Source organism: Macaca thibetana, chromosome 1 (genome assembly GCF_024542745.1).
Source record: "Macaca thibetana thibetana isolate TM-01 chromosome 1, ASM2454274v1, whole genome shotgun sequence".
Classification (NCBI taxonomy): domain Eukaryota; kingdom Metazoa; phylum Chordata; class Mammalia; order Primates; family Cercopithecidae; genus Macaca; species Macaca thibetana.
In genome coordinates, this window is record NC_065578.1 from 46,110,070 (window position 1) to 46,137,927 (window position 27,858).

The window sequence follows — 27,858 nt, forward strand, 5'->3', positions numbered from 1 at the left end:
ACCCAGAAACCTTAAAAAATATAAGTATCTTACTTCATGAAAATTTAAAAGGTTTTATATAGTAAAAGACATCATGAATACATTTTTTTATGAAAAGTGACAGAATGGGAAAAATTACAAAAAATAGTTATAATCAAGGATTATTATCCATAATATATAAAGAACCCATAACAATCAATAAGAAAAAGACAATTCCACAGAAAAACAAGCATAAACAGTGTACAGACAAATCACAGAGAACAAAACAAATATAAACATAAATGGCCAACAAACCTGTTTTTAAAAAACTAGAAATAACTTAAATGCCCAATAAGGAAAATAGTTAAATAAATTATAGTACATTCATACTACAGAATACCATAAAGCCATGATAAGGGATAAGGGGAATTTTTATTAAGTGAAAAAATCAATAACAATATAGGAATGATCACATCTATATGAACACATTGCTGTATTTTACATAAAAAATGTATAGGAAACAGCTGAAAGAATGTACACCAAATTATTCTGTTTTCAGGAAAAGCAGTAGGATTGGTCAGGGCATAGAATCTAGGCTATGTGAAGTGAGATTTAAAATTTTTATTCTACATGCTTTTCTAGTGTTGGGAATTTTTGATAGTGAGCATACATGCACTTATTACTTGCGTAATTCTGAAAACTATTTTAAAAACAACAGAAAATATAGGAAAGTCTATTGGTGTATATAGCATTAACAGTAGTGAAAGTTTAACAGAAAAGATCTGAAGATCTCCCAAAGTCATATAGAAACAGATCTAGCTGACACACTGTGTACCTAGAAATGATTTTGGATCATGTGTAGCTTCACAGAGACCCCTATCCCACCAACCTCCAATCCTCCCACCATACATTGATCCCTTTCTATCTGCTTGGATCATTAGCTGTAAATTTAACTTAAAAACAAAGTATATTTAATCATTGTACCCTGAGATCTAACATTCAGAGAGTTTCTTCAGGTGCAAATACATTCCATTCTTGGGCTTGAGGATAAAGTGGTTGGAGAAAGTAGGAGGCCTGGTGGGGTCTGGAGTCACTCTAAAGTGGAGCAGAATCAAAGCAATGGCCACCTTTAACTGAATCATGGCAAACTGCTGCCCGATGCAGTTCCTGAAGACAAGAGGGAAAGAAAGTGATACTTGAAAAAATGATGTGTCTTCTGACTATATTAAAATACTAGCACAAGAAGTCTAAAGTACACAGTAAAGAGACATTTTTCCACCTAATGCCATTGAAACTTTTGAACTTTAGACTGAAATTGTTTACTGTGAGAATGTGAGCTGGGAGGCTCCAACATGATGCCTTCCCTATAACAAGGTGGCAGTTGGAGTTACTCATGAAATTATTTATCTCGCTTTGAAGGTGGACTGCATTGAGCCTATGAGCAGTAGCTTACATTGTGGGACTGCTTTCGAGGCATAGCCAAAAAGGAGGTGACAGAGAATAGGATTGTCCTTTGTAAAACTAACTGATCCTTTGGGGCTCAAATAGGCACCAAGATCTATGGTTCCCTGGAAGAATTTATAGAGCTGAGGAGCTGATAGGAATAAACTACTCTCAAGTAAACATCTTTGGATACTTTGAGCAACGTCAAATTGTTCTCACCTTGATCCAGCTGAGAATGGTAAGTAGGCATAGGGGTGTCTCTGATCACAATTCTCCTGAGAGAACCTCAAGGGGTCAAAGACCTGAAATGAGAGGACAAGCCCACCACCATCCCCAAAACAACATGAACACATTTCTTCACCTACTACCTAGCACTGATCAAGAGAAATATAATGTGAACTGCATGTGTAATTTAAAATGTTCTGGTGGCCACATTTTTAAAACGTGAAATTAATCTTAATAGAGTTTATTTAATCAAAAATTTTCATTCCAACCTGTAATCAATATAAATAATTACTAAAAGGAAATGTTTCACATTTTTTTAGGGTACTACATCTTCAAAATCCAGCGCGTATTTTACACTTACAGCACAACTCAATTCCAACTGGCCACATTTCATGTGCTCAGTAGCCGTATGTGGCCCGTGGCTACTACACTGGGCAGTGCACCTTCATACCTGCAGACCTTACAGCCTCCCAGTTGATTTGTCTGATACCCAGGGAAACAAAAGTACTATGGCAAGTGGTATTATTTTCACTATGGAGATACATCCACCTAGAAATGGATGTGCATCCACTTAGAAATCAAGCCTAAATGATTATGTGGCCAATTGTTACAGAGACATACACCCCAGCTTCCTATTACATGTAATAGATCTTAAACCTTAGTGGCTTTTGTGAAAGAAATCACTGATACGCGTCAAGAGTGTTTCAAGAACATAGAATAGTTCTACATTTCTTTTGGCTTTTATGTTTATTTTTGTTTACTTTGTGTCATTTCCCTTAATTATATAGCCACTTCTGTGCTTAGCTACCAAAAAGTGACTTGCACAGCATTAGTTCTTGGAAGTATTTACGTACAAGAGAGAATCATACCTTTGGGTTTTTCCAGACAGCAGGGTTGTGGTGAAGACCCCAAATACTAAGAACCACGGTGATCCCTGAGAAAGGAGGGAAATAAAAGAGATTGCAGGAGAAACAGCAAGTTGTGGGCTACTGTTATTCTGCTCTTAAACAAGACTTTGGTTCTTGAAGGGAAGAGCTAGCTCCTGGCAATGCTCTGCCTGCTGTAGCTGATGACACCAGTGAGGAACACCTAAGAAGATGCGGCTTGGGTTGGCACCTTAGCTTTCCACACAACAATTTACTTAATTCATGATTCTATCTTAAGTAGCTGTTGGTGTCATATCGAAGTGATAAACCATGCTTATGTTTTCTGCTATGTTTGGAAATTACTTAAATATTTGTTTTTTGTTTTTGTTTAGAGTCAGGGTCTGGCTCTGTCACTCAGGCTGGAGAGCAATGGTGTGAGCATTGCTCACAGTAACCTCGACTTCTGAGCTCAAGTGATCCTCTTGCCTCAGCCCCCCAAGTAGGCAGGAATACACGCATGCAATACCATGCCTGGTGATTTTTTTTTTGTAAAGACAGGGTCTCCCTATGTTGCCCAGACTAATCTCAGACTCCTAACCTCAAGGAATCTTCCCACCTTGGCCTCACAAAATATTGGGATTATATGCATCAGCCACTGTGCCTGCCCTAAATACCTCTTAATGGACTATTAAGCTCCTCCTGGAGACAGTTTGGGTATTAAAGCACAGAACTGGCTGGGTGCGGTGGCTCACGCCTGTAATCCCACTACTTTGGGAGGCTGAGGAGGGCTGGTCTCAAGGTCAGGAGCTTGAGACCAGCCTGGCCAACATGGTGAAATCCCATCTCTAATAAAAATACAAAAATTATCCAGGCGTGGTGGTGTGCACCTATAATTCCAGCTACTTGGGAGGCTGAGGCAGGAGAATTTCTTAAACCTGGGAGGCAGAGGTAGATGTGAGCAGAGATGACGCCACTATCTTGTATCCTGGGCTACATAGCAAAAGTCCATCTCGAGAGGAAAACAAAAAAAGAAAAAAAAAAGCACAGAACTGTGATTCCATCATGCAGATACAGTGACAAATTTCTACTGGTGCCGTTCACATATGGAAAGTAGAGAGAATTTTGGCAAATATCCATGTGGTTTGGGGAGAAACAGAGTACAAAACAAAGGAGAGAGAATCTGAGGGTTATTTGGTTTCCAGAAATAATTCTAGTTTCCAGAAATTAATTCTGGGTCTGTCAGCAAAGTTACAGTAACAGGCTGTAGGTGTTTGCCACAAGCAATCCTGTTGGCTTGCTTCCTAAGACATGAATTAACAGAACATTGAATCAGATAAGTGAAAATATATCTCACATGGCCCCTCTGCTTCCTATAAGCCCTGGTCAAAAACCTGTGTTGTTCCAAAGAGCTCTAGGCTCCAGACTCAGGGCCTCTGCACGAGTTCTAGCTCTGCTCACATCAGTTAACCTCATCTATACACTGGGGCTCCCTTTGGATTTCTGGCCACATCAAAAGTATTTAAATGTGTTCAGTAAACTGTAAGTCATTGTATAAGCATCTGTTAACACTGGATTCCAAGGGGAAAAATGAGATAATGGGTTTAAAGGCTCTATATGAACTATTAAATGTTGCACATTTATAAAGGTGATATGATGATGAGGTCAAAGATCCCCCTTGGTCTTTCAGATAAAGATACTGGTGCTATTTTCTATGAAATTTCAGCTGGGTTTCAAACTCAGTCAAACAAAGGTTATCTTAGAAATGATGTCCCATAATGGAAGAGACCCTGGGTTGGATTCCAGAGACATGGATTCTGGGCTTAGCTTTGCTGCAACTGGCTATGTGCCTTTGGGAAAGTCATTGAAATTCACATCTGATCAAAGCATTATCCTCTGAGCTCCTCATAGGTGATTAAACCTAAGCCACTCGTTAGCATTATCTTTTGATTTCTCCAAGTGTTAAGAGACTCACTAATCTTTGTCACTGTGGTCTCCAGGATCCCACAGCCTCTAGGAACTGCTTAGGAAAAGAACATAAAGACCTGCAGGCAATGTGCATCCATCTGGGAAAGTAAGTGGCTTGCTGAGATCTCTGGAAATGGATGGGACGGCAGGAATCAATCGGCACGTCTCCTTGATGCACATTGTGGTGTACGACATCTCACCCAGCTGGTCCCTGTGAGGATGAGGGAGGGAAGGGACTCAGATATCATATCCAGTTTAATTTTTTTCTGTTCTATGTTTGTTCCTGGTCATTATTACCCTCAGGTCAAAGCCAATTTGCCACTGGGCTATGTAACAGAATTTTAAAATGGGACTCTCTGTTTTAGGGTGAGCTGAGGCCCCAGAGGCAGAGGAACCAAATACATATATCATATATCTTTATTATAAAGTGAGCTGCTAAACTACCAGTAAAACATTTGCTAAGGAGATTTCTGAAAACCAGTTTTGCAACTCTTAGTTCATCATATAAAGTAATAATGCAAAAAAATGGCGAAGGATTGAAGAGGAGACGCTTAAGAATTTTGAGAGAAAAAATTCTTTAAAGTGTTGTTGGAATGCCAGAGTGCCATGGAAAAGGAAGGGTGCTTCCCCCATCTTAAACAAGAGGCTTCAAGAGAATCACTTAGATGATTTGACTTGTGCTCCTTGGAGATTGGGGAGTACAGGACTAACGTGAAAGGCTGTAACTCAGAACAGACAGAAAGGCAGAGGACAGTAGCAGAGGCAAGGCAAGGATGTGCAACTGTGCCCTTGAACCAATTAACTGGCAAGAGGGAGAGCTCTGGGACCAGCTTGAAAAAGACTCTGCCTAAGGACAAAGATTCTCTTGTTCCCTGAATCACCACTGGAAACTTCTAGTGAGAGAGTCTCCAAGAAAGGGAGTCTCTCCTTGAGAGAAAGGGAAGCATGGAATATCCACCAAGCCCTTTGGTATGATCACAATATTACCAGCCCTTTACTCCTTATCCCCTTTCCTCCTAAAACTGTTCCTGGAAGGGCCAGAAACAGCAGCTGCTGGGTATTGGGGAGCTGGTCAGTAAGAATAAGTCAACGATAAACCCCTTGCCCATTGCTGGCTTCTAGGCCCAAAGAAGTACCAAGCGGGGATGGAAAGAAAAGCTCAAGTGGATAAGCATTTGAAAGTTTCATTACCACACTGGGCCAGACAGTTTAATTACTGACACAAGACTGTTCTTGTGATTTAAATGAATGAGAACTCTATGAGACCCACTCAGGATTTTTCCCCAGAGACTTGCTCTACAAAGCAAGTTTAAAGTTTGTAAGTGGGAGAAGAATAAAGTTTTGTTTTTTTTTTTTTAATTTGCATCCTACCTAGTTAGATTGGTTCAATAAAATGACTGCATATAGTCTGTTTACCTTACTGTGTTTTTATATGTTTTTCTGAATACTTATTTTGAATGCAGGCTTTGGCCATTAGGTAATGTGAAATTCTAATTTTGAATTCTTTCTTCCTCAAGCTCAGGATAAATAAGAGTAATTCTGGCTGGGCGCAGTAGCTCACGCCTGTAATCCTAGCACTTTGGGAGGCCTAGGTGGGTGGATCATCTGAGGTCAGGTGTTTGAGACCAGCCTGGCCAACACGGTGAAACCACGTCTCTACTAAAAATACAAAATTAGCCAGGCATGGTGGCACATGCCTGTAATCCCAGCTACTCAGGAAGGCTGAGGCAGGAGAATTGCTTGAACCCGGGAGGCAGAGGTTGCAGTGAGCCGAGATCATGCCACCGCACTCCAGCCTGGGCAACAAGAGCGAAACTTGGTCTCAAAAAAAAAAAGAGTAATTCTGTTTACCCTGGCACTTTGCATAATTAAAAAACCAATTTTGCTATTTCAATCATGGAACAAAAGTTATCTTCCAAAATGTAGGAGAGATAAAGACATCTCCAGATAAACAAAAGTTGAGGGTGTTCACCACTACTAGAACCACCTTACAAAAAAACACTAATATGAATTTTCCAAGTTCAAATGAAAGAATACTAATTAACAACATGAAAACTGAAAACAAAAATCTCACTGGTAAAGGTAAATACATAGTCAATTTAGAATACCCTAATAACGTAGTGGTGGTATGTTAATTACTTCTGTCTCTAGTATAAAGTTAAAAGCCAAAACTATAAAAATAACTGTTGCTACAATAATTTGTTAAGGGATACAAAATCAGGGGACACATCTCCAAAACTAGGTAAATTATGACATCAAAGACCTAAAATGGAGGGCAGTTGGCAGAGTAAAACTGTATAGGTTTTTTTAAGTGTGGAAAGTTAAGCTGCTATCAGTTTAAAATAGCCTTTTATAACTATGCTTCATGTAAGCCTCATGGTAACCACAAAGCAAAAACCTACAGTAGAGCAACCAAAGATAAAAAGTAAAAATCAAAGTACATCACTAGAGAAAAGCACCTAATCACAAAGGAAAAGAGTAAGAGAGGAAGAAAGGAACAAAAGATCTATAAAACAACAAGAAAACAATTAACAAAATGGCAGTAGTAAGTCCTTGTCTGTCAATAATTACCTTGAATACAAATGAATTAAATTCTCTAATCAAAAGAGTGGCTGAATGAATGAAAAAAAAAAAAAAAAAAGACCCAAGCATATGCCTCTACAGATTCTCATTTCATCTTTAAGAACACACACAGAGTGAACGTGAAGGGTTGGAAAAAATATTCCATCCAAATAGAAACCAAAAGAGAGCAAAGGTAGCTTAACTTTTATCAGAAAAATTAGGCTTTAAGACAAAAACTGTAAAAAGAGACAAGAAGACCATTATATAATGAGAAAGGGGTCAATCAATCAGGAGGATATGATAGTTGTAAATAAATATGTACCCCAAATAGGAACACCTAAATATATAAAGCAAATATTAACCCTATTAAACAAACTGTGCTGGGATAATTGGCAAGCCACATGTAGAAGCATGAAACTGGATTCTCATCTCTCACCTTATACAAAAATCAACTCAAGATGGATCAAAGTCTTAAATCTAAGACCTGAACCGTAAAAATTCTAGAAGATCAGAAAAACCCTTCTGGATATTGGCTTAGGCAAAGATTTCATGACAAGAACCCAAAAGCAGATGGAAAACCAAGCTGAAACAAAACAAAACAACCCCAAACAATAAAAACAACAACAAGATAAATAGGTGGGACTTAATTAAACTAAAACGTTTCTGCACAGCAAAAGAAATAATCAGCAGAGTAAACAGACAACCCAAAGAGTAGGAGAAAATCTTCACAACCTATACATCCAACAAAGGTCTAATATTCGGAATCTACAGGGAACTCAAACAAATTAGCAAGAAAAAAAAATCCCATCAAAAAATGGACAAAGGACATGAATAGATAATTTTCAAAAGAAGATGTACAAATGGCCAACAAATATATGAAAAAATGCTCAACATCACCAATGATCAGGGAAATGCAAATCAAAACCACAATGCAATACCACCTTACTCCTGCAAGAATGGCCATAATAAAAAAATCAAATAATAATAGATGTTGGTGTGGATATAGTGAACAGGGAACACTTCCACACTGCTGGTGGAAATGTAAACTAGTACAACCACTATGGAAAACAGTGTGGAGATTCCTTAAAGAACTAAAAGTAGAACTACCATTTGATCCAGCAATCCCACTACTGGGTATCTACCCAGAGGAAAAGAAGTCATTATATGAAAAAGACACTTGCACCTGCATGTTTGTAGCAGCACAATTCACAAATGTAAAAATATGGAACCAGCCCAAATGCCCATCAATCAATAGTGGATAAAGAAATTGTAGGATGTATATACAATGGAATACTATTCAGCCATGAAAAGGAACAAAATAAAGGCATTTGCAGCAACCTGGATGGAAATGAGACCAATATTCTAGGTGAAGTAACTTAGGAATGGAGAACCAAACATCATATGTTCTCACTCCTAAGTGGGAGCTAAGCTATGAGGATGCAAAGGCATAAGAATGATACAATGGACTTTGGGGACTTGGGGGAAATGGTGGGAGGGGGGTGAGGGATACAAGACTGACTACAAATTGGGTACAGTGTATACTGCTTGGGTGATGGGTGCACCAAAATCTCACAAATCACCACTAAAGAACTTACTCATTACCAAACACCACTTGTTACCCCCAAATCCCAAAATCTAGGGAAATAAAACAATTAAATTAAGACGAAAACACTGGTGAAAGAAATTGAAGAAAACACAAGTTGAAAAATACCCTGTGTTCATGAATTGGAAGCATTAATACTGTTAAAATATCCACACTACCCAAAGATTCAGTGCAATCCATCAAAATTCCAATGGCATTATTCACAGTAATTGAAAAAAAAAAAAAACCCTAAAATTTGATGGAATCAAAAAAACTCAAACAGCCAAAGCAATTTTGAGCAACAAGAGCAAAGCTGGAGGCATCGTACTACCTGATCTGAAATTGACTACAGAGCTGTAGTCACCAAAACAGCACAGTGTTTCTAAAAAAAGAGACATATAAACTAATAAAACAGGATGAAGAGCCCAGAAATACACCCACACATTTATTGTCAACTGAGCTACAAAGGTGCCAAGAACATACAGTGGTGAAAGGACAGTATCTTCAATAAATGCTGTTGAGAAAACTGGATATGCACTAGTAGAAGAATAAAAGTGGACCTTTATCTCACTCCATATACAAAAATCAACTCAAAATAGATTAAAGATTTAAACCTATGACCTGAAACTATAAAACTACTAGAAAAAAAACATAGGGAAAGCTTCTTGATATTATTCTTGGCAATGATTTTTTGGATACCACTCTGGAAGTATAGTCAACAGAAGAAAAAATAGATAATGGTTTTGCAGCAAACTAAAAAGCTTCTGCACAACAAAGGAAACAATCAACATAGTGAAGAGACAATTTAAAGGATGGGAGAACATGTTTGCAAATGATATCTCTGATAAGGGGTTAATATTCAAAATATATGAGGAACTCACACAATTCAATAGCAAGAAAACAAATAACTTGATTTAAAAATCAGAAAAACCTAAAATAACATTTCTAAAAAGAAGACATATGAGTGGCCAGCAGGTATATAAGAGAATGCTCAACATCACTAATCATCAGGGAAATGTAAATTAAAACCATAATGAGACATCACCTCATGCTCATTACAATGGTTATCACCAAAAAGACAAATGTTGGTGAGGATGTGGAGAAAAAGGTAAATTAGTACAGCCATATGGAAAATGGTATGGAGTTTCCTCAAAAAATTAAAAATAGAACTACCATATGATGCAGCCATTCCACTTCTGTATATATAACCAAACAAAACGAAATCAGTGTGTTGAAGTGACATCTACATTCCCATGTTCATTGCAGCATTATTCACAATAGCCCAGATACAGAATCAACTTAAGTGTCCATCATTGGATAAATGAATAAAGAAAATGTGGCATATATATAAACAATGGAATATTCATTAGCCATAGAAAAGATGGATATCTTGTCATTTATGACAACAGAGATGAATTTGGAGGACATTATGCTAAGTGAAATAAGCCAGGCACAGAAAGATGAATTCCACGTGATCTCACATGTGGAAATCTAAAATATGGAACTCACAGAAGCAGAGGGTAGAACAGTGGTTACCAGGGGCTGTGGGAGAATGGGGGATTACAGGGATGTTAGTCAAAGGATATAAAATTTCAGTCAGACAGGAGGAATAAGTTTAGGAGAAACATGGTACAATATGTGATCGGAGTTAATAAAAATTTGTATACTTGAAAATTGCTAAGAGGGTAGATTTTAAATGTCCTCATCACAAAAAATAAGTATGAGTTAATGAACACGTCCATTGATAGATTTAGTCATTCCACAATGTGTACATATATCAAAATATCATGTTGTATATCATATATATACACACACATATATATAACATGTATATGCACAATTTTTGTCAGTTAAAAAAATTAAAAATAATTATTTAACATTGTATTTTGTGCTATATAGATTAAACCTTTTAGTTTATGGCAGGAAAGGGCTTCTATTTCCTTATAAAATGAGATCTCTAATATACTTTTATAATGTCAAATTTGGTTTTACAAATGTTCCAATTGAGTTGACTTCTGCATATGAAATATGGTGTTTTTTATCTGGTCATGCTGCTGAGTTGTCCTTAGCATTTCCATCTTCCTGTCCCTTTGACCAGATTATGTCAGGAACATATTTTATCTTTGCAAACAGCATAACCTGGGCTTTATTAACAGCAAGATATACTTAAAGTCTAGCAAAATAGAGATGACAGTTTCCACCCGGCTAACTCCTACTTACCCTGTAATAGTCAGCTTAAGTGTCGTATACCCAAGGAAATCTCCTTGAGCTTCCATGCCAGGGTAGGTACTTGTCTTCTGTGTCTTTGTGTTAGCCAGCACATATCTCTGTCATTGCCCTCATCATGCTACACTGCAATCTGGAGGTCTGTCTCCTGTCTCCTGTATTAGACCATGAGCTCATCGAAGACAGGGCCCACAATAAATCATAGTCATAAAAAAAAGTCTCAGTATTTAAAATGTCCTCAGTCCATATTTGCTCAACTCAGCTATAGTATATATCATCTAGTATTATGTCTGAAGTCTAAAATCAATCCTAAGGAATAAAATTGGTGACAAGCGGATGGGAGATGTTGAGAATGAGCCTTAGATAATGTAGCTACTCATTCAGCTCTCTCAGAAGAGGAACTCCACTTGAACCCTACTGTTTAAGTTCTAAGTGTCAGCATAGGGATCAAGTCCTCATTTCCAATGCATCACAGCCAAGGTGAAATAAAGAAATAAGACATTTCACACACCATTGATTAGAAAAACAATGACAGAGAATTTATGGATAAACTTCCCCCCCCCCAAAAGACAAAAGAGAATAATAGGGAGCTCTCTTTAGAAAGAACAGAAAAGTAGCCTACTTCTTCTGTTTCACCTATACATATCCTGAGGCACTAGGGTCACTAAGGTACCAGGGCAAAAAATAAAGCAAAATCTCAGGGGGAAAACTAGGATGAAAAATTTAGGGGTGCAGATCTTACCAGGTTATAGAACACCCATCCCCCAGGATGCCCCTGACCTCCTCCCGGCATCTCTCTTGATGCTCAGGGTTCAGAGCCAGGCAGTAAAGGATCCAGGAGATGCTTGCTGCCAAGGAGTCATGTCCTCCCAACAAGAACATGCTCACTTCGGAGTGTACATCAGTATCTGAGAAGCTGCTACCATTTTCATCCTAGAAAGTACAATACAGATATTTTAAATAAGATGCCAGTTTATAAATGTTTGGATATACGACCACAATCATGATTTTAGGGAAAAAATCAGTTGTCAATAGGGGTTTAAATTTTAATTCAGTTCGACGAATACGTGGTATAAACCATATTCTGCCCAAAGAATAAAGGAGAACCAAGGTTAGATAAGAAAAGCAGGCCTTACAAAGAGGGCCCTCAATCAGTAGGCCCTAGAAATTCTCTTCAACTCCCAGATTCCCCAGGACCTTATCATCACAATTTTGTATGTTTAACCATGTGACCATTTTACATGATCCCCTAAAATCCATGTATCCATATGACAATCCCCAAAACTTGTCAAATCCTTCGTTTAGTCTTTACTAATCCTCCTCTAGCGATAGAGTTGCAGAATTCTCTCTTTGTCTCAAATTGCATGAAGCCACTCATCAATTCAAAGTATGGTTAAACTTAGTCAATCGGTTTTATTCTTGTCTCCCCATCCCATTCTCACTTACCCACCTATTTACATAATTAACTGGCCACTTGAGCAGGCTTAGAAATTTAGAAGAGTCACCTTGGCAGAAAGGACAATATCCAGAAAATCCTGGTACTTCCTCTTCTGAGTGTTATCCTGCTTTTCCCCAGCCTGGAGGGATTTTTTTCTTTCCTGGATTATCGCATCTGGGTAGAAAAATAGTTTCCAATTACCAAAGTGACAGCAAAGTCAAATAAATTATAAAGCAAGCCATGGTTAATGGTTAATGGCTCCAAATCTTGCCTGATTTCCAGATGTTTAAATAGATGTCATTTTCACAGATGGTTTATTTTCCCATCAAAGGGACTTTTGATCAAAGCTCCAAAGATAACAACACAGATCAAAAACATAGTTTCTATCAGTATGTGGGCAATAAAATTAAGATGATTTCAAGTTTACATGCAAGTGACCAATCATTCTTTTCTTCCTCCGTCTAATATTTTATCTTCATGGAAAAGTTAATTAAATAAAATGGAATGAAATAGAAGGCAGGAAATGAAATGCCAATATATTTATAATTGAAGGAGTTGAAAGAAAAAAACAAAACAAAAATATGGAACAGAGGTAATATTTATTTACTATTTTAAAAATTTCAAATTTTATTTTAGATACAGGGGTACATGTACAGGTTTGTTACATGGGTAATATGAGAACTCTCTGTACTTTCTGCTGAACTTTTTTGCAAACCTAAAACTTTTCTAAAAATAAGGTCTATTAATGTTGGAAAAAACCACAAAATCTCCTTAATTAAAACAGTGTGATTCTAGTACACTGGTAGATAGATCAATGGAATATAAGAGAACATCCAAATATACTCTCATCCAAAATAGATACCAGTACATGTATCTGTTTAGAATGTGATAAAGATGGTTATCTCAAATCACTTGAAAAGATAAACTTTTGAATAATGGTGATGGGACAACTAAATAAACATTTGGAAAAATTAGATCAATACCTCATACCATATATAGGAATAAATTCTAAATGGAGTTTAGATCTCTGATTTAAATACGAAAAGAATGAAATTATACGAGTACCACAAGAAAATATAAATAATTTTCTCTACAACCTGGGTACAGGGCAGTGGTTCTCAACTGGGGGCAATTTTGGCCCTGGGAACATTTAATAATGTCTGGAGTTATTTATGGTTGCCACAACTATCAGAGCTCTACTACATCAAGTGGGTAGATGTCAGGGATGTAGCTAAACATCCTATAATGCACATGTCTTGACAATACGGACTTATCTAATCCAAGAGGCCATTAGTGCTGAGGGTTGAGAAACCCTGCAATAGAGAATGGCTTTTGTGATTACTAAAAATCCAGATGCAATAAAATAAAATATTGATAAATTTGACTAAATAAAAATAAACAATTTTCAAAAATTAGCCAGGTGTGGTGGCGGGTGCCTGTAATCCCAGCTACTCAGAAGGCTGAGATAGGAGAATTGCTTGAACCTGGGAGGTGGAGGCTGCAGTGAGCTGAGATCACACCACTGCACTCCAGCCTGAGTGACACAGAGAGACTCCATCTCAAAAAAAAAAAAAAAAAAATTGAAAAGGTTTTAAATTTTGAATAAATTTAACATTTAAATATTATTTTCCTGAATACTTTGCATTTTACTTTTTCATCATAATTGTATAATATTTAAAAAGTAAAGATTTTTTTTACAAAGTTCTGTATAGCTTCCCCCAGATCCATTCCTCTTTACTCCAATGAAGCACACAAACATTAACATTTTCTGTGTGTGCCATGATGCAGAAAGACTTGGGAATGGTTGCTATTTATAATGCCCATTTATGCTTTAAATTGTCAATAACCTGCTTCTCTGAGTGTCCTCTTTATAATATCTATGTGCATGTGTGCATATATGTATGTGTAAATGTGCATATGTTGGTGTGTCTTGCAAAATTCCTGGAAGCAAAGACATTTGACATAATTATACTTTATATTTAACATCTATTCAGTGCCAGGCACTGTCTTAAATGCTTTATATATATTAACCCACTCATCGTAACAAACCTGTGAGATCGGTTGCTTTTTAATCTCCATTTTCTAGATGACACTGAAACAAAGCAGTAAGTAACTTACTAGTAACTGCTAGTAAGTGGTGGAGCTGATGAAGGATTAATTCACTGCTTGATAAGTATTTTCCACTATGGCATTCATGACAAGTAATGTTGAATTGCTTAAAAAGCTTAATCTATTTCAACTTTTGTGTTTATGCTTGCTAAAACTGTTTTTGAATCAAGATTCTTTCAGGTCCATGTCCATGTTTACGCTGTTCCTCTCTCCATTCCTATGTTGCATGGTTTTAGCCTGTCATTATTATTACTGCAATCGCTGTGCAAAAAGCCATATTCCATGTATATTTTCAAGTCTTAAGTGCCTACCTATATTTGTATTAATAATAATTATCCACAGTAAAAATAGAATATATATATATATATGAAAATTCTGATAAGACTTACTGCTATGGTTGAAGCAAAGCCTTATAAAGGACTCAAGTCAAATTTCTTTGGAGCAGTGTCTATAAAAAAGCTCCATTAATAACAAAGATTCTTTCTCTCGTTACATTAAGGTTTATCCCTCTAGACAGACACAGTACAATCATGACAGCATATGGATGTGGGCAACCCAAACCCAGCAAATACCTGTGTACTGATTCAACACTCGGCTTAACTTCTGGAAGCGGTAGCCCTGAGGGCTGAGTTTGAAAATTATGTCACTGTGATACAAGAAACTGTACAAGCGGTGAAATATGATTTTGCCGAGTTCAAATATGGCTTTTACATAAGGATCATGGGTGCTAGAAGAGAAAGTTGGGATAATGCGTTAATAAACAACTTAGAAAATGTGTAGAAATATCTTTTTTGCTCTCCCACCACTGACCTGTTTGTCTGGCAGTTGGTCTCCTTGCTGAAAGCGCATTTCATGATTATATCCAGAGACATCAAGTTGATGTGCTCATAGACCTCCACGCTTGTGTTCTGAGTGCTGCAAATCTTCTCCCACTTATCCTGGCACAGGAGGTCAAGGTCAGCATCATCACCACCACCATGACCAAACTGCCTGCATTTGAAGGCTCCTGCCTGGCCCTGCTTTTATGATTTAAGGCAGACAAACCTGACCCAGCAGGAACCAAAGGTCACATGAGTAAATAAGCTATGTGCTTACTCAGGGCATGAGGAAGGGAAAAATACACCCAGCGGAGTGAGAAGGAGCATGGAGAAACCTGCATATATGGTAAATGGCTGAGTTAAAGATCTGTGGCTTTTCAGTTATTACCATAACTCTGCTTTCAAACAGACCAGAGTTCCATTAAAACAATCATTGACACAAGACCCATAATTCCAAGGGGTTTACCCCAGGGCTTCCTCCATCTTCAATTCCAAACTTGCTAGATGCCCTGCCACTGCTCTCAACCACCATAGCCACATTTAAAATAAACTCAGAACATTTTCAAAAACATTTTGGATTCAAAAGTGGGAAATGGAGCAAGTGTGGAGAGGAGGTGCTACAGGGAGCTGCCCCCAGCGAAGCCTGACCTGGTTTAACTTCCCCGCAAAGAGACCTACTCATACTGCTTGAAATGCTTTGCCTGACATTTTAAAACTGTCACAAAGTCCTTGGTTGAAAATGTATTTGTATAATAAGCATACTTTTTGTAAAAATTCAAATAAATTGATATTTTAAAAGTTCAGGTTGACCAATAGGTCTTAAGCACCTAGCCCCTAGCTTAAGACCTATCGGTCAACCTGAACTTTTAAAATTTCAGAGACGCAGCAACCACAAAGGCAAAGAGAATTTTAAAAACTTTTCCCTAAGAAAAAAAATTGTCTAGTCAAAGAGCTTTTATCTCAACTATGTAAGTTTTACTGAGAGCAAATGGTGAATTTAGAAGAAATGAGAACAGGAGGGAGGCTTCCAAGCTTGAGAAACTCTGGAATGATTCAGCAGAGGAAGGAAGTGTGAGGAAAATCCCACAGAAATATGTGGCTGAGAAATGAGGAGGGGAGGAAGCGCTCCGAGAAATAGAGAGAAAACTCCAGTGCAGCTCCAGTGCAATCACTGGAGGATCTGAAATTGTGCTGCAGCTGAACAGCGCTAGAATCAGAAAAGGATGCTCTACTCTCTCACTAGCTTGCGCCGCAGTCTCTGGGTCTCTGCCTTGAGAACTCACACTGATGTTTTCACCACAATCCTGGCTGACTTCGGGTTCAAACTGCTTCTGTGAGTTTGGCTGAGAACCCAATCATTGAGCTGTTAACAGTGGTTTGTATGGGAACAGGGATGGGTTTGCACATGAAGTGAGAGGAAAACTTTGCTTTTGTTTGTGGTATTTGAAGTGTCTATGATGAAAGTGTATTAGTGAATAACTTGTCTGATTTCAAAATAAATAAGATTTAAAAATCAAAGCCATTGTATAAATAGAGTTTTGGAGTGGAACTCATTTGTAAATCCGAGACCACTCACAGGAATGTTTCCCTACAATGTTCTTCCGCCCCTTTGAAAGGTGTAGGTCAGGGCCTAGTGATCCTCCACCAACTACAAGAGGAAATTCACATCTGCAACTTTAATACAGACATTCTCTTTTGCTTGGTTCTTTATAGCCATTGCAAGTCTATGCCAATCTCCAAACCTTTGTTCATGCTCCCTCACTCTGCCTTGAATACTCTCATTCATATTACCTACATATTCAAGTCCAGCTTATATTTCATGGCAAATTTGAGTTTCCTCTGAATCTGAAGCTGTTATAGCTGCTTCTGCCACCCTTGCCTGTCACTTTGCGGAGGTTAACACAACTCCCATCTTGGAAGCTAATCTACCTTCTTGACTTCCAATTAACTTTAGTTCCAGGAATGCTCTGAGATTTCCAGTTTATTTATTGTTCCTTGTGTAAGAGCATGTACTTACAATAAATCTTGCCCTCAGGGCAAGTTCTTACTATTAATAATTTCCTCTGAAGCATGTGTGCCCCTCCCCATGGTCTATAATTCCTGGGTCTGGAGGGTAATGGCACAGGGATCCAACATCTTGTGTCACCACTGTGTGAAACAGCCAAGGTTTCTGTTTGAAAGCCTCTATTGAATGTTTCTTTTTAATAATCTGTCAGCCTTTTTCTTCAGCCTCTCGGTTTCCTCAGACTTTGGGGTAAGTTTGTACAGACCTGCCGTCCATGAAACACACCTATAGCACTTACTATCTAACTGTCACCATTTGGTACCTGGTTTGCTGCCATAAAATCTCAAAATATATTTAAGACAGAGGACCGGATCTTCTTTTTATTAATATTATCACCCAAAGAACATAACAAATTTTTAGACACCTATTGTTCAATGAGTACTTGTACATTTGTTAAATTTTTAGAAACTGAATTTTAATTTTCATGGCCCACGAAACATTAACCTAATATTGTCCATTGCTGGGAGCATTTTGCAATGCACCAGAGCACTTTTCCCCTTCACTTACCAGCATCGTTTTCACAGAATGAGCCATCACCTCGATGTATGCTTTCAGGAAGTTAAAATGGAATCCAGGAGTTAGCAGGCGACGATGCTGGAACCACTTGGGTCCATCTAGAGCCAGCAGTCCTTTCCCTTGAGAAATAAAAGGCGGAAAACCTTATGCCATTTAATCAGATGAGATGAAGGAGAGATGAGGAACACAGGCAGTGTGGAGTAACCATGACCTACAGGCAGTCATGAAATAGTGGAATATCAAAGTAGCACTTGTATTAATATACAATGCAATTTAATAGATGAAGGTGAATTTAGAAGCTTACTTCTGGGATGGATGTATTTAATACTGTGAGAAAAAGTTTCAAAGTCTAATAAATTTCAAAGCCTTATAAGATGAGCATGCTAATTCTGAAATCACCAGTTGCTACCTATGTAGTAACTGAATAAGTGACTTCAACTTCATGAGGTTTAGTTTTCTCAACAACGAACTATGATACTAAATACCTTTTTCCCTGTGTTGCTGTGGAGGTTAACTGAAAGTGAATACCTAAGGTAGCCAACCTTCTCCCTAGCTCACACTAGTAATACAGCAAGTAAATTCCTTTCCTTTCCACTCCAAACCAATCCATAAACTATATGATGAACATAAATTCACAAGGAAATAGACAAGAGTGTCCACTCTGTCTTCTGATATTCCCTCCTTGAGCGCAGGTCTGGGAATGATACTATGTGGAAATACTTAATTAAGGCTAATGCTTCACAATCTTCTACTGCCAGACTGGTCATTAGGATTTGACTTTAAAAGGACTTTAAAGTTTATTAATACATAATTGATACCATTCATTGAGTGCTTACAACATGCCAGGCTCATGATGCATGATCTGTCACTCATACAATGGTAGCCATTACATTTAGTGCTAAAAATATGTATTTCATTTAATCCTCATAACAGCCCAGCAAAGTGACTCTCAACCTTATTGTCAAAGATGAGGAAACTAAGATAGGGAGAGATTAAATGGCTTCCCTAAGATCATATTTAACCAGTCAGTGCAGGAGGGGGCAAGATTCAAATCTAAGTGGTTCCTAATACAAGCCTATATTCTTTTCTTTAATTCAGGTCTTGTTTAACATAAATACCAATTATGTAATTAAAGAGCTTAATTTATCAGCTGACAGAATATTGCCAAACTCTAGAGCAAAATTTTACTGATTTACATGTGGAAATAAAGGAACTCCAAAAAGAAAGGAAAACATCCAAGAAAACGAGAGAGAAGGATAAAGAAAACAAGAATGGGGTGGTGAGACTGCAGTTTGGGTAGATTTTTTTTGGTGGGGGTTGTGGACAGAGTTTTGCTCTGTCACCTAGTCTGGAGTGCAGTGGCACGATCTCAGTTCACTGCAACCTCCACCTCCTGAGTTCAAGCAATTCTCATGCCTCAGCCTCCCGAGTTGTGGGACTACAGGCACGTGCTACCGCGCCTGGCTATTTTTGTATTTTTGGTAGAGATGGGATTTCACCATGTTGGCCCGGCTGGTCTCGAAATCCTGACCTCAAGTGATCCTCCCACCTCAGCCTCCCAAAGTGCTGGGGTTACAGGCATGAGTCACTATGCCCGGCCGAGGCTGCAGTTTTAAAGAGAGAGGGGACAGATTCACATATTTGCTGCCTTGAGAAGAAGACTTTGTGGGAGAGAAATGGATGAAGAAGTTTTCTGGGAAGTGGTGTTGTGTTGACCTTAGAGCTCTCCTTCAATCTTTCCCCTAGAAAACAGTATAGCTCTACCTTACACTCTTTATGCTTTTGAATTCAGATTTCAGTTCCTTTGGCATGCTCTACTATGGAAAGGGGACTCTGAATGAGAGTGGGCTATACCTCTCATTTGCACATACATACCAATAAGTGGAGGTAAGAATTTCTGCAGGTACTGGGACTTGGGATCTGCAGAGTCAAGCAGAAGAAACAAAAGACATCATTAGAGGGAGCTTTCATTATCAGTTCAAGTTGGTGACGGTTTTCTGGTTTTCTGCGTTTCCCTGCACCAACCACAAATAGTGAGCAAAAGAGAGCCCAGGGCTTACTTCCTGCTGCCTTTGGCAGCCTAGGGAAAGACCTGTGTTAGTCCTGGCTCAGTTTCAGAGAACAGCCCTATGAGGCAGGCAAGTACAGAAACCCTGATTCTTCCCTCGTTTACACTTCCTCCAACAGAAAGAGAGTTTGCCTGAGGGTTGCAAAGTTTCCATAACCAGAGTTGGGACAACATATATCCTTTACAGAAGGCAAATTAAGGATCAGAGCGGAGGCCAGCAGACACCAGGTACTGAGGTGCCAATGCCTCTTGGTGTTTTTGTGAACCCCAAAGTGGAGGTGTTCTACTATTCTTGTCCTTAACAGGTGAACATGAGACAAATCAGAGCAGGGGGACTGGAAACATGGAGATAGTCAGGACAATGCTCTTCTTTTATTAGGTTTTATTAGGAGTGGTGGATACAATGCACAGGAAACACTGAAAGATAAAAACCTTCATTTTACAAAGTTGACAGGGCAAAAACTGGACATTTTAGTATTATGCTATGAAATAATCCTCAATGAAAGCCTTAAAAAAGGATTGGGTGGGGGAGGTAGATGACTCATACCTGAAAAGGGGACGTAGTTAAGAAATATGTGGAGAGGAAAGCTAAAATTTGGATCATAATCAAAAGGTTTGATGGGTAAATTAAGGACCTAACATTCAGGCTTACATACTGAACCACCAGAGGTAGAGTTACTGCTGATTTCCCACCCTCTTGAGACTTATGCTGGAAACCAGCGGTAGGAATGGGAAGTGTTGCTGACAGTGAAGTCATAAAATCCACAGAGGCTGCCGGGCGCGGTGGCTCATGCCTATAATCCCAGCACTTTGGGAGGCCGAGGCAGGCGGATCACAAGGTCAGGAGATCGAGACCATCCTGGCTAACATGGTGAAACCCCATCTCTACTAAAAATACAAAAAATTGGCTAGGCATGGTGGCAGGCACCTATAGTCCCAGCTACTCGAGGCTGAGGCAGGAGAATGGTGTGAACCCGGGAGGCGGAGCTTGCAGTGAGACGAGATCGCGCCACTGAACTCCAGCCTGGGCGACAGAGTGAGACTCCATCTCAAAACAAAACAAAACAAACCCAGAGAAGGCAAGGGAAGCCTTGCCTGGCAAGTCTGGTAATGCCAGCTGGGTTTTAAGTTACACTGACCTCAACATGCCCATGCAGTCCTGAATAAGACAAGGGACTGGGGAGGACATGGGAATCCCCTTCAGTATTGGTAGGAAACCTGTCACCTCCCCATACTTGCTCCTGGGTCTCTTAAAGACCTCCAACCAATCTTTGCTTTGGAATCTTGCCTATGGGTTTTAAGCATTTCACTTCTAGGAGGAATAGGTCCCAGAGATTTCCCCCTCTTCTTACCTGTTCTGCTCAGAAATGTCTTTGCATAGTCTGGGTCATAGATATAGAAAAATGCCTGAAAAGGCCCAATCCAGAAAGGGAAGGCACGAGGGTATTTTTCAATAATTTCCTCAAGCTTCTCCATGTTATCATCCTGAATAAACTGCAGTGAAAAAAGTAAAAATAATTAGACAGCCAGCCAGGCTGGACCTGTCCCCTCTTACAGACACAAGCTGAATTCAAGTGATAAGGTCACACAAGCAGAGGAGCCTGAGACTTTTCTGGAAGTGACATAACATGCTTTCTTTGGAACTTCTAAACTTGGGGGATAATTCTCTAAACAAAGTTAGTGTAGTTATCTTCTCAATATTAATATAACCTGTACCGCCAGAACAAGTCACTGTTGAACAACATTTACTGTGAACTCTTGTCCCAATAGAGGGTAACCTGAGTCACACTCTCTGCCTCATTTGCCAACATCACACACTCAGACTGGAGTGGGATCTGGAAGCTAAAAGATGTATCTCCTAAGTGGAAAACTAACAGTTACTAAATGGGGCATGACCCTACATCCAGCTCACCATTTCTTCTCCCTGTTCCCCTCTCTAATTATGCACCACTGATTATTTCTCATGACTTAGTAGTAAATGCTTCTCTAAAAAATTGCCAACTCTATCTACAAAGAAAATCCAAATTCTCCTCCCAACAACAGAAGGTCCGTTTACACAGATGTGTGAAGCTTAAAGCCAACTCAAATACAAAACTTTCAGCTTCCAACATTTACAAATGAGAGTGCAAATACTACCACCGAAGAAGGACTTTTTGCTTTTAGAAGCAGATGAGTAACGGGTCATTTACATTGTTTCTCTAAATCACTGAAAACAAGATTCATTTACATTTGCTTCTTGTGTAAAGTGGAGGGCACCTGCGCGTGTGTGTTTTGGTGTGCCCATCTATACACTTGAGCATGATGATGGGAGTCCCCAGCTGCAAAGTAATCTGAAGGCTGCCAGATTTTTCCTCATGTGACCAATCACACGGTATCTGCTGCAGAATTGTTTGTTCTCATCCTCAGGAGAGGTGGACAACTCTGGCTCCCATTTTTCTCTGTTATCATTTAGCAATTTTAACCCATAAAGTGCTCTCTGGATAGTTCAAGGCCACTGAAAGGTTGAGACTCTTGAAATCTAGTTTCTAAAATACTGCACTCTTTTTTGCTAATGTTGCCATAATCAAGCCAGTGATAAGCGCCCACCATCCAGAGTAGTGGTTTTCAACAATGTGAATATTTTTTCATTTATTCATTCACAAACAATAAACACACAAGTATTTACTGAGTGTCTATCACATGTACCATGTGGTAGAGATACAGAGAAATATAAGAAAGACAAGGCCTTTGCCCTCATGGAAATTATAAACTAATATGACAATTGTTTGTTTAGGTAAAAAACTTTCATAAATACCCCAGCCACATGGAAGTATTTCATTATACTTTTTAAACTCCTGACTAGACAAAAAGGACAGAAAACTATTGTGAATCCTGTACTATATTTAATTTCTATTTTTTCATCCCCAGAGAAGCATCTAAATATACTGGAAAATGGATACTACATATATTTAGTAAACATTGTTCAGAAATGTTCAGAAAATGCACAGTGCCCCCAAATAGCAACAGCTAACATTTATCAAGCACTGCTATGAACTAGGCGCTGCTAAATGCTTTCCATGTTTTATGTTATTTAATATTTACATCAAGAACCCTATGAAGTAGATATAATTACAATCCCTATTTTACGGATGAGGAAATTGAGCCCTACAGACTAGGTTAAATGATCTGTCCAAGTGTGTACAACTGGCAACCAGTAATGAGGATTCAAACTCCAGTTTAACTCTGGAGCCCAAGTGCTTTATACTACTTAGCTACAAAGATGCTCTCTGCAGTACATCCAAGTACACACACACATACACACACACAAACACACACACTTGCATATATACATCCTAGGTCCCATATGTTGGCTGAGATTCAGTGACCTATTGAATAAATGTCAAACCTTACCTGGCCTACTCTATGTAGTAAATTGATCTCTGAATAAATGAATTTTCTCAGCACCTAATATATTTATGCATTCAACAAAGGATTTACTGAGCACCCGGTGCATACACCGGGAACTGTACCATGCACTGGGTTTATAGTGGCAAACAAAGACCCTCCCTCTCACAGATTTTATACTGTAGTTAGTGGTGGATAATAAACGAACAAGCAAAAGAGTACACAGTATAGTGTCAGAGACTGATAAGGGCCAAGATAATAATAACAGGGCTGGAGATAGAGAGTACTAGAAGTCCTATTTTAGTCTGAATGGTCAGGGCAAGCGTCTTTTAGGAGGTAACATTTGTTCAAAGGCCTGAATAACTTGCAGGGAGAGTAATACAACCACAGACGTGCATGTTCAAAGCTCTGAGGGAGGAATATCCTTGGCATGTTTGAAGAATAGTGAGAAGACCTGTATTATTAAGAGTAAGGAATGAAATTTCTCATCTTGTATGGAATTTTCCCTACACACACTTTATCCTTCTGTAACTTTACGACTATACTTAAAATGTTACTGTCTTTAGACAGAAGGAATAAGTTGCGGTGTTCAATAGCACTGTTAACAATAATTTATTGCATATTTCTGAAGAGCTTGAAGAGAAGACATGAAATGTTCCAAACACAAATAAATAATAAATGTTAGAAGTGATGAATACCCTAAACACCCTGATTTGATCACTGTACATTATATGCACGTATCAAAATATCACAGGTACTCCATAAATACGTACAGTTATTATGTAGCAATAAAATGTTACTGACTACGTAAAATAGTTTCACCTTTTGAGCCTTAGAGACTAGATTTCCTTGTGACTTAGGTGAATCACCACAAGGACCCAGATCTGAGTAAATGGGGAGGGTTGGTAATATTAGTTTGATAGGCCTGTCACCTCTAATCTGCAAAATTCTGATAGAAACCTCTCAACAGAAAAAATAACTTAGTGACAGTCAAGAGGGAATATGGACTCTAAAACACTATGAATGCAATAAATAATCTGAAATGAAATGAAGACACAAGAGCTTCAAAAAGAATGAAACAGAAATAAATTTAACAAAAGAAATGCAAAATGAAATGTACTTTGAAAAATACAAAAACATCGTTAAAAAAATTAAAGAAAGCTGGGCGTGGTGGCTCACCCCTGTAATCCATTCACTTTGGGAGGCCAAGGTGGGTGGATCATGAGGTCAGGAGTTCAAGACCAGCCTGGTCAATGTGGTGAAACCCCATCCCTACCAAAAATACAAAAATTAGCTGGTGTGGTGGCGTGTGCCTGTAGTCCCAGCTGCCCAGGAGGCTGAGGCAGGAGAATCGCTTGAACCCGGGAGGCGAAGGTTGCAGTGAGCCGAGATTGCACCACTGCACTCCAGCCTGGGCGACAGAGCAAGCCTCTGTCTCAAAAAAAAAAAAAAAAAAAAAAAAAGACAACCTAAATAAATGGAAAGGCTTTCTGTGTTCATGGATCAGAAGACCTAATATTGTTAAGGTGGCAATAATCCTCAAACTGATCTACAGATTCAATGTAATCCCTAGCAGAACCCTAGCTGGTTCCTTGTAGAAATTGATAGGCTAATTCTAAAATTTATATAGAAACCCAAGGATTCCAAATAGCCAAAATAGTCTTAAAAAATAACAAAGTAGGGGGACTCATACTTCCTGATTTCAAAGCTTACTACAAAGCAACAGTAAGGCAGTGTGGTAATAGCATAAGGATAGACACATAATTTATTTATAATTTTTAATTTTGTGCATACATAGTAGGTGTATATATTTATGGAGTAAATGAGATTTTTTGCAATGTGAAAAAGGTACATCATGAAGAATGGGGTACCCATCCCCTCCCTTCAAGCATTTATCCATTGAGTTGCAAACAATCCTATTACACTCTTTATTTAAAAATGTATAGTTATTATTGACTATAGCCTCCCTGCTGTGCTATCAACTAGTAGGTGTTATTCACTCCTTCTATTTTTTTTGTACCCATTAACCATCCCTACCTCCTCTCCTAGCTCCCCACTACCCTTCCCAGCCTTTGGTAACCATCCTTCTACTCTCTCTGTCTGTGAGTTAGGACAGACATACAGATCAATGGATTAAAATTGAAGATTCAGAAATAGACCTTGACATTTATGATCAAGAGATTTTTGACAAGGATGCCAAAACAATTCAATGGAAACAACAGACGACATAGTATCCATGACACAGTAGAGATACATAACACAGGACAGCAACAATGGGGAGTCCTAGAACAGTATCTCCATACCAAGCTTAAAGAACAACCAGTCCAGACTGGAAAAGGAGGAGAGGTCTGTGGGAAAAATATCTCCAGAAAAACGAACAGATTATTTGGCATGTTTGCATTCTTGGAAATATTATTTAGATGTGTTTGACAGATCTATTAGAGCATTTGGAAAAAAAATACTGACAGATATAGAAAAATGAAGCAGATTAGAAAAGGAAGAATTTAACAATATTGTGGAGGTGGGGGAAAGTTCTATGAAAAAATAAATAAAATGCAAGAGGACCATTTAGATCAGCAGTAAATAACATTTGCATAATAAAAATAATACAAATAGAGGTTTTTCTATTTAACTAAAAAATACAATACAATATAATTATTGGGACAGTGGAAGATGAGGTGTGATTGCCTGTCATAAAGAAGTTCATAGGTGGATGTTGTCTTAGTACATTTGTGTTGCTGTAAGGGAACACTTGAGGCTGGATAATTCATAAAGATGATTATATGCGTTACAATTCTGCAGGCTGTACAGGAAGCATGGCATTGGCACCTGCATCTGAGGAGGACCTCAGACTGCTTCCACTCATAGTGGAAGTGAACAGGAGCAGTTGTGTGCAGAAATCACATGGTGAGACAGAGGAAGAGAGAGGGGAGTAGGTGGCAGGTTCTTTTCAACAATCAGTTCTGGGGGGTGAAGAGGGCCCTTAGAGTGAAAACTTATGAAGGAGACAGCTGCACCAAGACATTCATGAGGGATCCATCCCAATGACCCAAAGATCTCCCATCAGATCCCACCTCCAACACTGGGAATCAAATTTCAACATGAGGCTTGGTGGGGACGAACAAACCATATCTAAACCACAGCAGATGTCTAAACTTATTAAAGTAATAGATGCAATATAGTAATATTATTTTACAAATAAAGATTTAAATACCAGAGAAAAACGATAAAAGAGTTGAAAGTGGTTGCTTTAGATAAGAAAGACTAGAAAGTGGGGGAAACCAAAGCATCGTGCAGTAGCTCTGCTGGAATGCCTTCCCCACACCACCCGACCATCCTTTAAGACTCTGCTCAGTCCTTCACAGACTTTCCTTCCTCCTCTAGGCGGAGATGTACACTTTCTTGCGATGGATATTCCCTTGTCTTTGGGCCTCCAGTAAAGCACCCATTGCCTTAAATTTTCATTTTCTCTCTGTGGCCTAAGTCTGCACCTGACTTGGGAGGTGCAGGGAAGGCATTTAGCTTCTCTTTGTAATCTTAGTACCTATCACACAATTGCCACTCAGAGTCGGCCGAATGAATAAAAACCTCAATTAGGGTGGGAGTGGATTTAAAAGACAGGAGAGACCAAAAGCTAACAGTCTCCCTTTACAAATTTCCATCAATCAGTATTTCCTGAGCGGCTGGCTGGGGCTGCTCCTTACTTCACAAGAATCTTAGGAAAAGAAAATTGTCTCTGGTTAAAATGGACTAAGGGTGCCAACAATTGGGATCGATTTTGCATATTTTCTGCAATTAATAAGTTATTTAGAATAACATGCTATTTTTAAAGCAACACATGTGGAAGGTTTGGTGAAGCAGGGAGAGACAGACCTGAGGTACACGTCGCTTTCTTTTTCCATATTCAGGTTCTTTAAATAGGTCTCTCCCAGCCCCCAAGGCTTCCTCTTTAGTGACCTTTCCCTGTGGGGCTGCGGGAAAGCAAGTCTCCAGAGCAAGGAAAAATGATGCTGAGAGCCACAGGCCGGGCTGGAAAGGCCAGTGCAAGCCGGAGGGTCCCCAGGGATGGAAGGAAGCAGCCGTCTCTCCGCAGGTCGGGCTCCTCTGCCGCACCCTCCTCCGCCCATCCCTCCTCCCTCCTCCCTCCTCCCTCCCATCTACCTTCTGGTGCCCAAGGAACCAGTGGGTGGGGGGCGTTGGGAAGGCGCGCAGGTCCCGCAGCAGCCTCTGCCTCCGCAGGTAGAGCTTAATGGTCTGCAGCAGCCCCAGGGCCAGGCAGAACACGAACGCCAGGTAAAAGGGCCGCGCCCAGCGCGTCTCCAGCCAGGAGAATTCCATGGCTCTGCGCAGCGCCGAACGCCGGCGGCTTCCGGGGGCGCGGGAGAGGGTGCGCTTTCTCCAGCCGGGAGCTGGCGTAGGGTCGCGCAGCCCACCGCCTCTCTGGGCTCTCGCGAAGCTTCTGACTCGCGGGAGGGGAAGGGCAGTGGGAGGGGCAGCTCAGGCCTGGGGAGAGGAGGCAGGCTCGCGTGCGGGATTTCTAGCCCGTTACCAAAGCACGCACGCTTGGTTCAGCCCAACTGCTTTTGCGTTCCTGGAGCGTTCTCTTTTAAGTCGAACAGTTTTCAGTCACGGG

At 39.3% G+C, this 27,858-nt stretch overlaps 2 protein-coding genes across 2 annotated transcripts in view; both read right to left on the minus strand.

Annotated features, from left to right (window-relative positions):
- The window catches only part of ATPAF1 (ATP synthase mitochondrial F1 complex assembly factor 1), a 479,750-nt gene that overhangs the window by 255,785 nt on the left and 196,107 nt on the right, over positions 1-27,858 (minus strand). The window lies entirely within an intron of this gene.
- Positions 372-27,842, minus strand: LOC126961403 (cytochrome P450 4X1). Its single transcript, XM_050801780.1, has 12 exons — positions 27,387-27,842; positions 21,194-21,335; positions 19,649-19,693; positions 17,765-17,892; positions 15,185-15,312; positions 14,947-15,101; positions 12,333-12,439; positions 11,570-11,760; positions 4,535-4,668; positions 2,496-2,560; positions 1,621-1,703; positions 372-1,125 (listed from the first exon to the last, which is right to left on the minus strand). The coding sequence occupies exons 1-12, from the start codon at positions 27,561-27,563 to the stop codon at positions 951-953; spliced, it is 1,530 nt and encodes a 509-aa protein (XP_050657737.1). The 5' UTR covers positions 27,564-27,842; the 3' UTR covers positions 372-950.